This window comes from Nicotiana attenuata, chromosome 2 (genome assembly GCF_001879085.1).
Source record: "Nicotiana attenuata strain UT chromosome 2, NIATTr2, whole genome shotgun sequence".
Taxonomy (NCBI): Eukaryota; Viridiplantae; Streptophyta; class Magnoliopsida; order Solanales; family Solanaceae; genus Nicotiana; species Nicotiana attenuata.
This window is the reverse complement of record NC_031990.1, coordinates 80,686,315-80,702,265: the sequence shown is the minus strand read 5'-3', so window position 1 is coordinate 80,702,265 and position 15,951 is coordinate 80,686,315. Positions and strand designations below refer to the sequence as shown.

Here is a 15,951-nt window from a genome sequence, read left to right as displayed (position 1 = left end):
AGTTGCTCGATCTAGTATAGAAGCAGAATATCAAGCGATGGCTATGGTAATATGTGAGCTAGTTTGGATCAAACAGTTGCTCAAAGAGTTAAAATTTGAAAAAAAACCAACCAGATGGAACTTGTATGTGATAATTAGGCTACCCTTCATATTGCATCAAATTTAATGTTCTATGAGAGGACTAAACACATTGAGATTGACTGTCACTTCATTAGAGAAAAGATTCTCTCAGGAGATATTGTTACAAAGTTTGTAAAGTCAAATGATCAACTTGCAGATATTTTCACCAAGTCCCTCACTGGTCCTCGTATTAGTTATATATGTAACAAGCTTGATATATTTAATTTATATGCACTATCTTGAGGGGAGTGCTAGAGTTAGTTCATGTAAATAGTCATAGTCCTACATGGAATAGGAGTAATGTATGTATTGTGTATTGGTATAAATAGGGGTCCTTGTAGTATAGCTTAAACACATCAATAATATAGTTTTTCGGTGTGTTATTTCTCACAAGGACTTCACATAATTTAAAGAGAATTAATAATCCAAGCCAAATTTTGGAGAATTTTTGTGAATTCTGCCCCTTTTTGCTTTGAGTAAACGTTATTCTAGCATCTAGACGAGCTAAAGGAGTAATCTTTTTAGACTTGTAGTCAAAGACCTTAGGGGTGGAAAAATAATATTTGTATTAGCTATGGTATTATTAATCTCTTGTTTGGTAGTGTTTTATAACCTATTATAACAAATACTTGTATTAGTTATACACCATATTCAGTACTATTCTTATACACAGTAAACTATGACATTAGCAATACCATAATTTATAGCGCATGGATAAGCATATATAAAATCAAAACTGCCCTTTCAAAAACCTTTTCTAAAATCCTTTCCAGTATTTTTTCAAGTTTGCGAAGAGTATTTTTGTTAACAAATAATGTTTTAAAAAAATTATGCAATGCATATTTTTTAAATACATCAAACCAAACAATCAGATAACAAATAATTCTAACATAACTAATTACAATATTACTAAAACCATTTTTTTGTTTTTATATTTTTATCTTTTGGGAAGCATCAATACAACAACAACATAACCAGTATTATCCTACACTGTGGGGTCTGGGAGGGTAGTGTGTACGCAGACCTTACCCTTACCTTGTGAGGATAGAGAGGATGTCTCCAATAGACCCTCGGCTCAGGAAAGCATAAGCACCACATTAATGAAAATATAGCCAAGAAGGGACAGTAACAAAAAGCCATATAAAAGCAGAACAAAATAACAAGATAGTAAGGTGATCAACAATGAAAGCAAACAACGTTAGTCATAAAAACCTATTACCAACAGAAAGCGAGATTACGTGACAATACTACTGTTATGAACACTCTAGACTACCTACTCTACTACCCTAATCCTCGACCTCCATACCTTCCCATCAAGGGTCATGTCCTCGGTCAGCTGAAGTTGCGCTATGTCTTGCCTAATCACCTCTCCCCACATCTTCTTTGGCCTACCTCTACCTCTCTGTTGGCCCTCTAATGTCAACCTCTCACACCTCCTCACCGGGGCGTCTGTGCTCCTTCTCCTCCCATGACTAAACCACCTAAGCCACGCTTCCCGCATCTTGTCCTTAATAGGGGCCTCACCCACTTTGTCGCGAATAAACTCATTTCTGATCCTATCTAATCTGGTGTGCCCGCACATCCATCTCAACATCCTCATCTCTGTTACCTTTATCTTCTGGACATGAGCGATCTTGGCTGGCCAACACCCAGCCCTATACAACATCGTTGGTCTGACCACCACTCTGTAGAACTTACCCTTAAGTTTCGGTGGCACCTTCTTGTCACACAAAACACCGGAAGCGAGTCTCCATTTCATCCATCCGCCTCAATGTGTGACATCTTCATCAATCTCCCCATCCCCTGAATAATAGACCCAAGGTACTTAAAACTTCCACTCTTAGAGATGACCTGCGAGTCCATCCTCACCTCCCCTTCCCCTCCCCGAGTCTCGCCACGGAACTTACACTCCAAGTATTCAGTCTTGGTCCTGCTCAACTTGAAACCTTTAGATTCTAGAGTCTTGCCTCCATACCTCTAATTGCGCATTGACACCATCTCGCATCTTGTTAATAAATATAATATCATCTGTAAATAGCATGCACCACGATACCTCCCCTGAATAGATGTGGCGCATCAGTACGTCCATTATTAGAGCAAACAAAAAAGGGCACAATCAAGGAAACAAAGGCAAGACCCGATTCGAAATTGGGTGACAAGTGAGACCCATCACTTTCGCCCCGAAGAATATTCCTCGGTCGCCCTTTCAAGTTCAACTTTTCCGATTGAGAAGACTTTCACTACTTTTGCCGCTCCATTACATATACAGAACGCCACCAAAAACGCCACCATAAATCGCAGAAAAGAGAAGGTTTACAGTAAGAGCATCCATGGCTCGCCAAGCCACCAGACTGATTGCAAATCTGTCAACAAAGCTGAACTCTAGCAGCCCCACACCCTCTGCATCTTCGTCCTTGTGGCAGCAGTACAGATTCTTTGGATCGCCACCGCCTTCGCCGGCTGTGTTCGTTGATAAGAACACACGTGTCATCTGTCAAGGCATCACCGGCAAGAACGGCACTTTCCATACCGAACAGGCCATTGAATATGGCACCAAAATGGTACTCCTCCCCTCTTTCATTTTACCTGTAACGTGTCTACACATTCTAGTTAGTGACAGTTTGTTTGTGTAACAGAGGTGGATCTTGAATTTTAGACCAGTGGATGCATTAGTACCATAACATCACAATTTTAGTATAATTTTATACTATGTGTTTACAGAAACTCAGTTATATATTTATAGTTTGAGCTGAAAGCAGCGGGTGTACCCGCACCTGCTACACGCTGGGTAACATGGCGTTTTTGTTATTCCTTTTTTGATCCATGAAAGAGGACATAATAGTGAAATGAAGATATTACTGCTTCAAATTTCTTTGAAATCCAATTTTGACGATCTCACACACCCACTGTTCTATCAAAACGAGACCATAACAGATCTCAAATTGCTGATGATTAGTTGGACTTGGTTTACTGCTTGTTCATGCTTCGGATAAGCCTTACCATTTTTAGGAAAATTGATTAGAATATGACCTTTTTCTTAGTTACATTTGAGAATGGTCTAATATTTCAGTAATTATTCTTCAGTTTATATTTAAGGATCATGTAATTAGTTGTTATCTTATCCTCAGTCATGATGGTCAAGTACCTTTCAATATTGATGTACAAGTGGCTGCTGGTTCGTTTGTTTAAAGTTCTCACTATCTGGGGTAGGCAACCTTGTAAGTCTGGATTCCCGGACTACAGTAGTCTGGAGTTATGTTTTACTGAAATGGGAATTGTTATGTCAACTTCAATGTCTTTCAATTTATACGGTCATATAATTCACCGGGAAGATAACCTGCAACTATTTGACCTTGGGATATTGACAAGATCCTATATTGGATAAAGTATCTTAAGACTGAGCTCTCTTTCATTCCACCGAGTGTAGTATTAATTGTATAATTCTGTTAAACTGTGATTTTGTGTGGATAATGCTACAATTTCAGTCAATTGATTTCTGTTTTTTCTTTCAAGATGAAACAAGTTGTTTCTTAACATTTTCTATTTCTTATGTGCACATTAGGGTCCATTAATGTTATACATGCTTAGGTTACCGATAATGTCTGAATATTTCATTTCAGAAAGCACTTTTAGGCGCTACGCTCACATTAGGGAAATGCAGAACAGGCAGACAGCCAAAAGCAAAACGTTTTCCAAGTTGAAGCTCTTTCAAAAAGTTGCATAAGCCTTATGATTATTAGAGATTATCTTTGAGACGTCCCAATCTGTTCCGAGGATTAGTTTTCCAATAAGCAGTTGCATCCTTTCTGCACATTCTTGTGATAGACTGCCTAGCCATAATAGTGTTAGCACTTAGCCCTTTCTTCTGGCTTATTCGTTAGCAGTTCGTTATGGATGTCTATAATAGTGCTTTCTTCCTTTGGAAATGATTCGTATTGTAAGCATCATAGTTCTTTCACTCATACTCATGTCAAAAGTTCATGTATGATGCACATCTAAGGGTGTGACCTGGTGGTTAATGAATAGCCTAATTGTCAATTAAGTGAGATGAAAACCATGGGAGACTAGGACCAGGGGCGGATGTAAGGTAAAAGAGACGGGTTCAATTGAACCCATAACTTTTAACGCGGGGTATAAATTTATATGTAAAAATTCAATAACGTTGGAATAAATAGTAGATCTGAACCCATAACTTTAAAAATATAATATGTTCAAGATTAAAAATCTTAAAGTTGAACCCATAGACTTTAAATCCTGGATCCGCCTCTGACTAGGACTCATATCCCAGTAGAGGCAAAAGATGCTGGGTGATTTCTTTTCATCTGCCTAAGCCTTGGTAGGCAAAATTACTCGGTACCTCTGCTGGTGGGAGGTAATAGGTATCCAGTGAAATAGTCAAAGTGCGCGCAAGTTGGCCCAAACACCATCGTTATCCAAAACAAAAGTTCTTATGATGTTTTAAACTCCTTGTGTCTTCAAGGTCTTCTCTTCGTTTTTGTTTTCTAATGTTTCCTTGGGATTGTCACTGTTAGTAATGCTGCTAGCTTGTTTAAGTTGGTATTATTTGCAGCCTTCAGATTGATTTCATTTGAGCAAGTATTTAAATTCCTTTCTATTATTGAGCTCCTTATTGATTTCTAGCCCATGAAGAAAATGTGATTTTTTGTATGATCTGCGCCTATTGTAGACAGTTGTTCTTTAATGAAATTATTTGGAAAGTTTGTTGTTTAATCATAATGGATATCCGCCCCCTCTCTTTTTAAGAGACTTTGGAAAGAGATAGTTCTCTAGTGCTCATTTTGTCTTTCCTGTGCTTAAATAGGTTGGTGGAGTGACACCCAAAAAGGGTGGTACAGAACATTTGGGGCTTCCTGTTTTCAATACTGTTGCAGAGGCAAAAGCAGAAACAAAAGCTAATGCTTCAGTGGTCTATGTTCCTCCACCGTTTGCTGCAGCAGCTATTATGGAGGCCATGGAGGCTGAATTGGACTTAGTTGTCTGCATCACTGAGGGAATTCCTCAGCATGATATGGTAAGATACAAATCCATTCTACTGGAACTCTCCTTTTTTTTTTCTGATTAAAGATAAGTGAATTGTCTTTAAATTATAGCTGGAGACCAGAGCTGGTGAATACATTCTACTCTACCCTTGCACAAGAATTTGGAGATTTACAATTCAATGATTTAGAGACATACAAAATCTTTTTGGAGAAATATACTACGATGTAGTAATACATAGTTTTTCTTCTTTTTACATTTCACTCTTTGGAAAGGAAGTTGTCTCGATATTACATAGAAGGAAGTTGTCTTGAAAAACTTACAATCATTTGAAATCACTGTAGACTCAACGAAAGATAGGGCACAACGGAAGAACAACATTTATGTAGGTGATACCAATTAGTTGAAAATATACTTTAGTCATGTTAATATATTTCTTTGATAACCTAGTCATGTTAGTATGTTTACTTTAGGTCCTATGCTTTTTAGGAGTCTTTTAGGGTGATACCATTGTGGCCCAACATTCATTGTATCTAATGACTTAGGAGTGATGAAGTGTTCTAATGCAATGGCATTTGTCGTGCTGGCATTGATCGTGTAATGCATTTCTTAGGAAGATGTGGTCTTAGACCGTTCAAAGGGTCCTAACTACGGATTTTTCAAGTTAAAGTGTGTAATAGGTTGCCGGAAAGAAAATGTGTGTAAAAGGAATTTTAGTGCTAGTTGGAGGGGATAGTATCTATTGAGCCATTAACTGTCCGCATATAGTATAAACCATGGGACTTAATCCTGTTTGTTGTTATTTAGCTCATCCATAACTAGGGGAAACAAGTACTAGCCTAATGCCAATCTCTTGTATAAACTCACGGATATGGGAACCTTATTTGTATCTCCCGACAACAAAGATTATCAACGAAGGCTGAAATCTAAAACTTTTTGTCATGATGGATGTGTTAAGATGCGCAAATGGGCTGACTGATCCCCAAAAAAGAGCAAATGGGCTGAAATTGTATTAAAATGGAAAGGAACATCTCACATTAACATTTTTGTTCACCCTCCGTCATTTTTATTTGTTCAGCTTTAGTCATTTTGCTCGTGTATTTTATGTGTCAAACATTGTTGCCATTCTTGTTGATTTATGTATTATTATAGTCATTAGGGGCAATATCGATATTTTTCTTCATCATGCAGAAGATGAAATGGTGAAAGGGGTTTGATCCCTTTCAATGTCCATTTAGAAAAGAAAAGAATGTTTTTGCCATAAGACATTTATAACATTTGTTTCACTTCTACTTGGATTAGCTTTGAAGCTGTAGTCCTAATTATTGAATGCATTAAGATGGGTTCTTGACAACTAGATTGGACAGGGTTTCTCAGAACTGAATGCTCAACTTTAAGGTTTAAACTCTAGTTTCCAGCTGCTCGACTCAACAAGAAAATACGAATAAAGGGAAATTACAATAAGCTAATTTTGATTGCAAGTAATAATCCCTTAGATGAGTTTATTTTCAGGGTTATATAAATTGTTTTTGGGGGTTATGATCCTTTGTTTTTGAGTTGATTCAGTAAATGTTATTATTGGGATTAGCTTGTTAATTGAGCTTGCACATTTTTGTCTTTTCACTCTGTTATTCTCTCACTGGCTTGTTTTCTTTGCCTGGGTTTCCCATGCAATTACAGGTTCGCGTAAAAGCAGCTCTCAAGAAGCAATCTAAAACTCGGCTGATTGGTCCAAATTGTCCAGGTATTATAAAACCAGGAGAGTGCAAAATCGGTATTATGCCTGGATACATTCACAAACCAGGACGTATCGGAATTGTTTCTCGATCTGGTACGCTGACATATGAAGCGGTAAGATTTATTCTCTGTAAAATTTTTCTATTAAACTTGTTTAAACTGTACGTATTATGTGCACCCCTCATATTCATGATGAGCCGCTAAAGATTTGGAGGCTTAGAAGATTCTGCCATATTTCCAAAAAATAAAGGATCTCTTAGATATTTGCTTTTTCCAAAATCCTACCTGTTTTCGAAAACCCTCACTCGTAGGTTTTGAAGGCAAGAAATATGCGAACGCTTGAAGGTATAGGAACAGCTTCATGTTTTTAGTGATTTTTGGTGTACACATGAGGTCCTCGTTAGACAAAAGATTGATGTTTTTCATAGTGGCCATTTTTGGTGTGTAGCTTTTTTACTTCATGCTTGTATACAGGAGCTTTTTCCACATCAATAAAATTATATACCTTATTCAAAAGAAAAAAAGGTTTTAAAGCAGAGAGGGGAACGAGGGACACTAACTGTCGCTTGAGAGTGGTAGGGAATCTATGAGCAATTCTTCCGGTGCCAAGCGAACATAGTTGTGGTTAAAATGTTAAAAGAATCTAGCTGAATGCAAACTTTGTGAAACATGAATAGGATGTTATTTTTATTTGGTGATCTATTATTGATCCATAAATCCCAGTCTCATTGCTGCTTGTAGAAGACATTGTGCTAATAGGTCATTGTTTAAACACTTGATGGAGTTGTTTCTGCTGCTTAATTTTGAATGTATATCTAGCAAGACTGTGCCTTGAAGAGAAGAAATGAGAGAATTCAGATTCCCTTTATGGTTGTCAAAGAGGGAGGGGTTGTTGGGTGCATTAACTGTTGCAGCAAAAGAAAAACCATGTCTTGAAATAGTATCACTTTTGGCACCATTTAGAGGGGCAAAAAACTCTATTTGATTGAATTTTTGGCACCATCACTAGAGGGGACAATAAATGTAGTTGGCTAAAGATGTTTTGGTGGTCTGAAAAGATCCAGTGTCATTTATGTCTAGGGCATATATTTTATCAGTAATTTATTGGCTAAAAAGTTAAAACCTTATTTTGAGTTTCTTTTCCCTCTTACTTTTACAACTATTTCTAAGGGAAAAAGTAAGTCTCTTGATAAATATGATCTTAAACCTTTTAATATTTAGTGATGGTTATTGGTTTGAGGTGTCTATATTAACATTGTTATAAGTGCGCTTAAGCTCGGAATCTGGTGCAATGGAGGCGAGGTGTTTTGCCTAGCTTATGTGTGTGCTAGGCACACTTCACGAGTTTGAATCCTATCTAGTGCACCACGCTCTTGGTATTTAAATGGAAAAGGGTAGAGGGGTGGCCCATTAACCATGGAGTTTCGAAGTTGGAACAATGGATTTCTTGGTTATAAAGAAATGAATGTGTTATGTCTAGTCATTGAATCTGAATTAAAAATTAAAGCTGTATCTTTGCATCTGAATTTTTAAATTTAAATGGATGATATTGTTTTTACATCATATATTTCGCATTGCAGCTTTTCTCTATTATTTTGTCCATATAGTTAGTGCTTGTATTTGTAGTTATTTTTCTTGTTTTACGTATACTTTTTTCTCATTTTTTCTTTTTTCAATCTGCATTTTACTGAAACTGCACGATCTTTTATGGCGCTTTGCTTATAAAGTCCAGCAGACTTGATGTATTTCTGTGCCTTTCCCCTTTGACCATGTTATTCACTAAACATTTATGTGTGTGGAATGTTAATAGGACTTGCTATATCTAGGAAGTCATCGGTCCTTGAAATAAATTTTCCAAGTCAATAATGCTGTTATTGCATGCTTTATCCAAAAAAAAAAAATGCGGTTATTGCATGTTAACCAGACACAGGTCAATCTGTTTGTTTTCTATGGTTTTCTCATTGATGAGATTTAAGGTTCTCATCATTGAATTCTCCATGTGTAAATGTGCCCTGTCATTGTGAATGTTGGGAAGATAAAGGGATAATAAAATGTAGGAAGCGGTGCCTAAAGAAGTCAAAACGATCCAGTTTCAAAAAATCTAGTCCCTGCGTGTGAGATAATTTGGACATTTTTCTCTTAGAAAACAGCATTGGGAATCATCTGATCTTCCTGGGGAATAGTAATCTACTATATATATGCTCTTCTTTTATAAGCATTTTTTTTCCTGAACTATTCTTTTTGATATTTGTTTTTCAGGTTTTTCAAACAACTGCTGTTGGCCTTGGGCAATCAACCTGTGTAGGGATTGGTGGGGATCCTTTCAATGGTACAAACTTTGTTGATTGCTTAGAGAAATTTGTTGCTGATCCACAGACAGAAGGTAAACCTTATTGAAGGATTAATTAATCCAAGTATTACAGATGATGGCCAGGATGACATGTTTTTTTTCTGTGTGGTAGTGTTATATGCATATCTTAGCAGAGAGTAGATGACAAAATAAGATAGTTACTTATATTTTCCAAAATTACCAGATTTCCTGATTAAACTTAACATCTGTTACAACCAGAGTGCAATAGTGTACGGTAAGCGACAAGAATTTGTAGGGGAAAATTTGCTATAGGGCTTTTATAAATGGAGGTGGGCCCAGCCCCAGAAAGTGGGAAGAAGAAAATTTTCTTACTATTTACGTTGACGACCATCACCAAGCGCCCAACCCAGGGGAAGAACTCTTTTTAATCCTTTATCACATTTATTGTCTCTAGAAATGGTACTTCTTTTTCTCCATAGTGTTGTTAGACCTTAGGATTACTTTTCATTTACTTTACTATCTTTTCTTAATTAAAATTTGATGGGTTGCGAATGTTTTTTACTTTTCCCAGACTTCTCTGCTGCCTTTAACCTATTGTTCCATTTATAAGGAACTGACAATGACTCACTTATCAAGAAAGAAATAGTATGGAACTGAGAATTAGATGATAAACGGAAGTTAGAAGATCTATGCATTATCCTGAAGGTTAGGATCATTCAATCTATTTATACGTGCCCGTCGTATGACAGGTATTGTTCTTATTGGTGAGATTGGTGGCACAGCAGAAGAAGATGCTGCAGCCTTCATAAAGGTTCGTGATGAATGAAATATTTATGTCAGAGTAAAGTATCCCAATGTCAGGATTATACTGTTGTATATGCTGGCTCATTCAGCATTTTATGGAATAAATCATATGCTCTTTCATGGTAGTCCTGTGGTGATGTGAATTTCTGTCCACCTTGATTTGGAAAGTTATTTATGAGAGTCCTAGCCATATTTATGAGTGCCAAGCTGTTACTGCGATACTGTCAGGAGTAACAGTTTTCTTATGGTAAGTACCAAGGATTTCCTTCATATCCAGCACTATAAAATTTTAATGAGATGTATTTGGTATTAAGGAACTATATCATTCAAGGTATGCAGTATAGTGTTTATACTGCATCTCCACTGAAGTTCACTGAAATAATTTTTAGTGATGATTGATTTATCAACATTCCAGAATTTTGTCAGATTTAGGTAGTATATGTAAATGGGGTTCTTCTTTCTTCAGAAATATTTCTATACCACTTAAGTCTCATGGAATAGTAGGAGTAAACTATATCACTCACATTCAAGCTATTCAATCTCTAGATTTTATTTCAAAAGAAAACATCTTAATAAAAAATACCAGAAATCCTATCCATGTTGTGGGTGCACCCCAAACTAGGCAAGATGGTATTGGTTCCAATAGGTACAAAATTCCTTCCGGCAGAGGATGTTCTTCCTTGCCAGCTGTCAAGGTAAAAGAAGTAAAATAACTCTACCTCTTGATCATGCTTCTTGATCTCTTGTCTTAGTCCAACAACCATAGCAGAGATTTAACATCTTGCCATACACCAAAAGTACACACTTCTTTCTATTATCTTTTCAACTGTGGTTTAATTAAAATATCCCCTCGTTTTAGGTGTCCCTTGCACAACTTGGAATACCTTACCAGTGAACTCATTTCTCTTGTGACTGAAGATTTGCTGTCTCACTTCCGATTGAAATCTCCACGTTTCTATCTGCTTCCTTTTTATTGTGCTTTTTGAAAGGCCTAAAGTACCTCCAGAGTTGGAATTCTTAATTTCCACACCATTATGTTTTTGGATTCAACCTGTGCAAAGAGAACATTCTTAAGCCCAGATGTATTTGTGCCTTCTTTGACTGGCTCTTTTGTTGAATAACTTTTCTTGGTTCATCATTTTGATTTCCTTTCCACGTATAAGCTTGTGGTTATATCCTCTACACCCTTAATTTGCCCTAGATTGTCTAACAGAGACCAAACCAATAATTTTAAGCTTTTGATCCTGCATCTGTATGCACTGCTCTATCATTCCCTGTTTGAGAATTACGAGAAAGTTAATGATGTGGCTGCTGGAGCATAAGAAGAAGATACTCTGTTAGCTTCTCGTATTTTAGAGAGGATGTTTAGAATCTTTGGCTGATTATTATGCTAGAATTTCTTAACATCCAGTTCTTGCCATGTCTCTGGGTTTAATAGCATTTTAAGCTGAGCTGAATAATATTTGTATTCATACGATTTGTGCGGTTTTATGTATTTTGCTCCTGAAACAGGAAAGTGGAACTCAAAAGCCTGTAGTTGCTTTTATTGCTGGATTGACAGCTCCTCCTGGACGGCGAATGGGTCATGCTGGAGGTACTGAGTTGGCCAACAACTTGCATGCATTAAATATTTTGACTCTGTAACCTTCGATATTGATAGTTAAATTGATCTGGGAACTGATTAAATTTGATTTTTGGTTACATACTAAACAGTCTTATGGGAGAATTCCTCATTGGTCAAAATCGTAAATGGGTTGATTCTATGTTAATTCTGAACTGTGCCTTCCATTCCCATGCCCCCTTAAACCAAAAAATAATGGGAGAAAATTAAAAAATAGATCCAAACTGTTTCTTGTCGATACTCGTGAGAACAATCTGCTGGTTATTGATATTCGGAAGTACTAGGGATGCTATTGCACAACCTGGCTCTGTTCTCTTTTTATCTGCCCATTCAAGCTAGTCTTTTTCTTATCTCTTGAGTTTATTAGGAACGGGTATGGCCGCTTTTCTGCTGTGTTATTCTGATATATACTGAGTTTGCTTTGCTGCATTATCATGATGATGAATGAAATTGCATGAGCTATAAAAAGATGTGTCATATTACCTGCTGTCATGCCTAGAGTAATTGTTTCATTCTGATCTTTTTGGAAGTGCAGCTATTGTATCAGGCGGAAAGGGAACAGCCCAAGACAAAATCAAGGCACTAAAGGAAGCTGGTGTTACAGTGTGTGAATCTCCTGCGAAAATTGGAGCCTCAATGCTCGATGTGTTCAAACAGAGGGGTCTTGTGTAGGCCTGTGGCATGACATTTTCATTTGGAAACTTTTTTGTTTGCTTGTTCGCGGACATGCTAAATGATGTCCGGTTATCCACCATTAACCATGGAAGATAATAACAAAGAGAAATTTGATGGATATACTTGTTTATCCAGGAACCGAGAAGAAACTGCGGAAGGGTTTATAATGTTGACATTTTAGAATTCACTGTTATTAGATCCTAATTTTCATGTTATGACAGGATGTTGCAGTTTGCAGTAATGCAATTTATGTTAACAGCATGTTTTTGGAGCAAAGCAAACTCACAATCCAGAGCTGTGTTATTTCCTACCCTTCCTTCTTTTGTAATAGCAAATTATTTGTGTAAACCAAATGGCTAATAATCTGCCCGTCTGGGGGATCCTTTCATTTTCCCATTAATTGTCACATTTCTATAATGTCATTCTGCACAAATATTTCCCCCTGTTCTGGGTGTGATTTTCGTTCACTACCTATGTTGTGCGTAGAGTACTATTAGTCTGTTCCAAATAAATGACATATTTTTAAATTTAGAAATAATTCAACTTTAAACTTTTCATTTTACCTATTTTACTCTTGATGAGAAGCTTTTATAACCATACAAATGTCATGATCTCACAAAGCTTTAATCCCTTAAAGTTTTTATGACCACAGTTTCAAGTCTTTTTTTTTTTTTTCTTAAACTCCGTACCGAGTTAAATTACCTCATCAGCTCATCTAAATTAAAACGGAAGTAGTAGTTTTTTTTCTTCCAAGCGAAGCGGTGAGAACATTGGTTATCAACAATCGGGGATGATTACAAAGCTACTCGTATTTGAAGAAGTGTAATAGCGCCATTGACATTTTTAGCATGGAGCTTCCCTGCAAAAGAAGTCATTCCATTTACTTCATCGTCTAGAGTGCTACAATAATCTTATGTGTAAAGAAGATGCGGGAAATCAAAGGATTCACGATGAATAGTATTTCTTTTCTCCCTGAGCAAAGAATGTATAAATGCTAGTATTTCCTGTTTCTTTAGCCATTTGTGAGTTAATACTAATTCGCTAAATTTATCCATTATCCATTATTGACTACTACTCAAACACATTAATTCTCTAAAATAAGCACCTTCTGAGAAAAATAAGCACTTTTGACTTTTCAGAAGCACGTGATAGGAAGATATTGAGGTCGAGAATCAAGGTAGACGGCTAGTAGGTAGTCGAGAGTATTAGTGTTAGTCTTGTATTCTATTATTATTTTTTTTAGTAATATTTGTTGTTCCTATCGCTTCGTTTTTCTTATTATCTTGTTATTGTTATTGCTTTTCTTTTCGTCTTTCGTGAGCCACGAGTCTATTAAAAACAACAACGCTACCATCGAGGTGGGGTAAAATCTGTGAACACACTAAACTTTCCAGATTCCATTTGTGAGAGTACGTTGAACTTGTTGTTGTTAACTTTTCAGAAGCTCGGCCAAATAGGATGAACTTTAGTTCAATGAATGATTAGAAGACATGAAATTACCATGATTTCGAGTCACAGAAACAATATTTGACTACGCAAAAGTACTACAGTAACTATTTTTCCAGCAATCCTAGGGTTGAGGTCGTGGCAGTGTCCCAACTAGTTGGTGAGTGGTGACAATCACAACAAGCTAAGGTCCAAAACTTAGTCCTACTGTTGTGATAGAAAACGACTAGTAACAGGTGGAAGGTCCTGGAAAGTGGAAACTTACGTGCCTGCTTATAAAACATCAGCCCCATAATCTCTATTCCCTTCACTCTTCATCTTTATCCATGGCATCCTCATATGAAACCCGAAAGCGAAATCCAGACCCGAAATCTGCGGTTCTTTTAGTGATAGACATACAGAATTACTTCTACTCCATGGCCAAGCCTATTCTCCCCGCTATCAACACCACCATCGACCTCTGCCGACAGGCTTCCGTGCCTGTGATATTCACGCGCCACCGTCACAAGTCACCGGATGACTACGGCATGCTCTATGAGTGGTGGAACGGAGACGTCATCAGAGATGGCACCGTTGAAGCTGAACTCATAACGGAGTTGGACCGAAGAGAAAGCGACTTGGTGGTGGAAAAACACACTTACAGCGCCTTCAGAGGTAATTTCCTACTTTAATAATGTTTGATGGGGTACAGACTTTAAAAAAGAGAGATTTTTCTTTACAAACATTTTCAGATACGAACCTAGAGGAGAAACTGTTGGAGATGGGGATAAAGGAGGTAATAGTGAGTGGAGTAATGACCAACTTGTGTTGTGAGACCACAGCCAGAGAGGCATTTGTGAGAGGGTTCAGAGTCTTCTTTTCGACAGATGCTACTGCTACTTCCTCAGCAGAATTGCATGATGCTACACTGAACAACTTAGCTTATGGTTTCACTTATTTGGTCGACTGCAAAAGGATTTCAAATTCCTGAGCACTCAGGTATCAAATACCTATGACAAAATATTGTGAATTAGGGGTTATAAAAGAATTGAAATATAACTTTGATTATCATACCTTTAGACAAGAAATAACCTTAGTCTATTGATTTTGTTGAGTCTTAAGTTACAAAAGGTCCTGCGTACTAGCAAAAGAAAAATATGCTAGTTGAGGTTTGAACCTTTGACCTCTTAGAAAAATCAAGCACATTACCAACACACGAGACACTATTAAGGTCAAGTGGTGTCATTTTTTCTTACTTATCTGTTTCCGTACAGTAATACATCTTTTTAGTAAAGTTTTCCGACAAAGCGGTGTCGTGTGACACCGCTTCGGCAAGCGTAAATCCGCCCCTGTGAATTAGCACACCTGCAAGACATTGCTCTGTGTACTCTTTAAAAAAAAAATTGTGAATAACCATAGCCATTGGTTCGCTCATTACTTTGCGCCTTTAGTTGTTTACCATAGTTAATTAGTTATAGATTAGTAGCTGACTGGTAATATTCATGATGAGATCCTAATGTGCATGCTATTTGCAGAAACTAGCGAGGAGGAATTGTGGAGAAGCTCTAGCTAGCAAAGATTTTGGAATAAGTAGATGTAAGATAGAATAAATATTAAGTGAAATCAAGTAACATTATATGGAAGTACTGTGCCTTTGAGTCCCACCTTAGGTTGGACAATATAAGAAATGATAACACTGAATAAAGGGTTATATGAAAAAATAATAGCTTCCCCATTGGCTAAAAGCACTAAAACCTTCTGAATACACTTTTATACACTAGCCTAGGATGAATGAAGACCATAATCAATTTTCAATTCTTTGTACACCTCAAACTACTAATTAATTGATAGCTTTAAATCGTATTACAAGAAGCAATCGAGCTAATTAATAAAAACAAACTTTCTCACTTTAAAGTAAGTAGTAAAGAATTGATATTTCTAAGCTTTGTTCTGTGTAATATCTTCCAGCTTCCACTGCATAGAATCACTTATTAGGAACCCAAACAAAATGTAAAGAACAGAGGAACAAAAAATTGACAGATGAGCTCTCTTCCATGCATGTTACCATAGTATTCATACTTAATTTACAATAAAAGAATTTCACCTATAAAAGAAGTGTACAAAGTAACCATTCCTCTTCTGTTTGCATACTGCAACAATCCAAATATAACTAATGACTTGATTCAAGGAGCCTGCCTATTGAGTCTCAGTGGGCATCCAACCTAAGTCTACTGCAATAACATCATCATCATCAGAACCC

General features: G+C 36.9%; 2 protein-coding genes across 2 annotated transcripts; both read left to right on the top strand.

Annotated features, from left to right (window-relative positions):
* LOC109213757 (succinate--CoA ligase [ADP-forming] subunit alpha-2, mitochondrial-like) lies at positions 2,255 to 12,711 on the top strand. Its single transcript, XM_019377590.1, has 7 exons — positions 2,255 to 2,681; positions 4,943 to 5,152; positions 6,799 to 6,969; positions 9,115 to 9,238; positions 9,916 to 9,977; positions 11,483 to 11,564; positions 12,127 to 12,711. Exons 1-7 carry the CDS (start codon positions 2,451 to 2,453, stop codon positions 12,261 to 12,263), a joined length of 1,017 nt encoding a protein of 338 aa, XP_019233135.1. The 5' UTR covers positions 2,255 to 2,450; the 3' UTR covers positions 12,264 to 12,711.
* Positions 13,969 to 15,353, top strand: LOC109213748 (nicotinamidase 2-like). Its single transcript, XM_019377582.1, has 3 exons — positions 13,969 to 14,366; positions 14,444 to 14,690; positions 15,227 to 15,353. The coding sequence occupies exons 1-2, from the start codon at positions 14,039 to 14,041 to the stop codon at positions 14,680 to 14,682; spliced, it is 567 nt and encodes a 188-aa protein (XP_019233127.1). The 5' UTR covers positions 13,969 to 14,038; the 3' UTR covers positions 14,683 to 14,690; positions 15,227 to 15,353.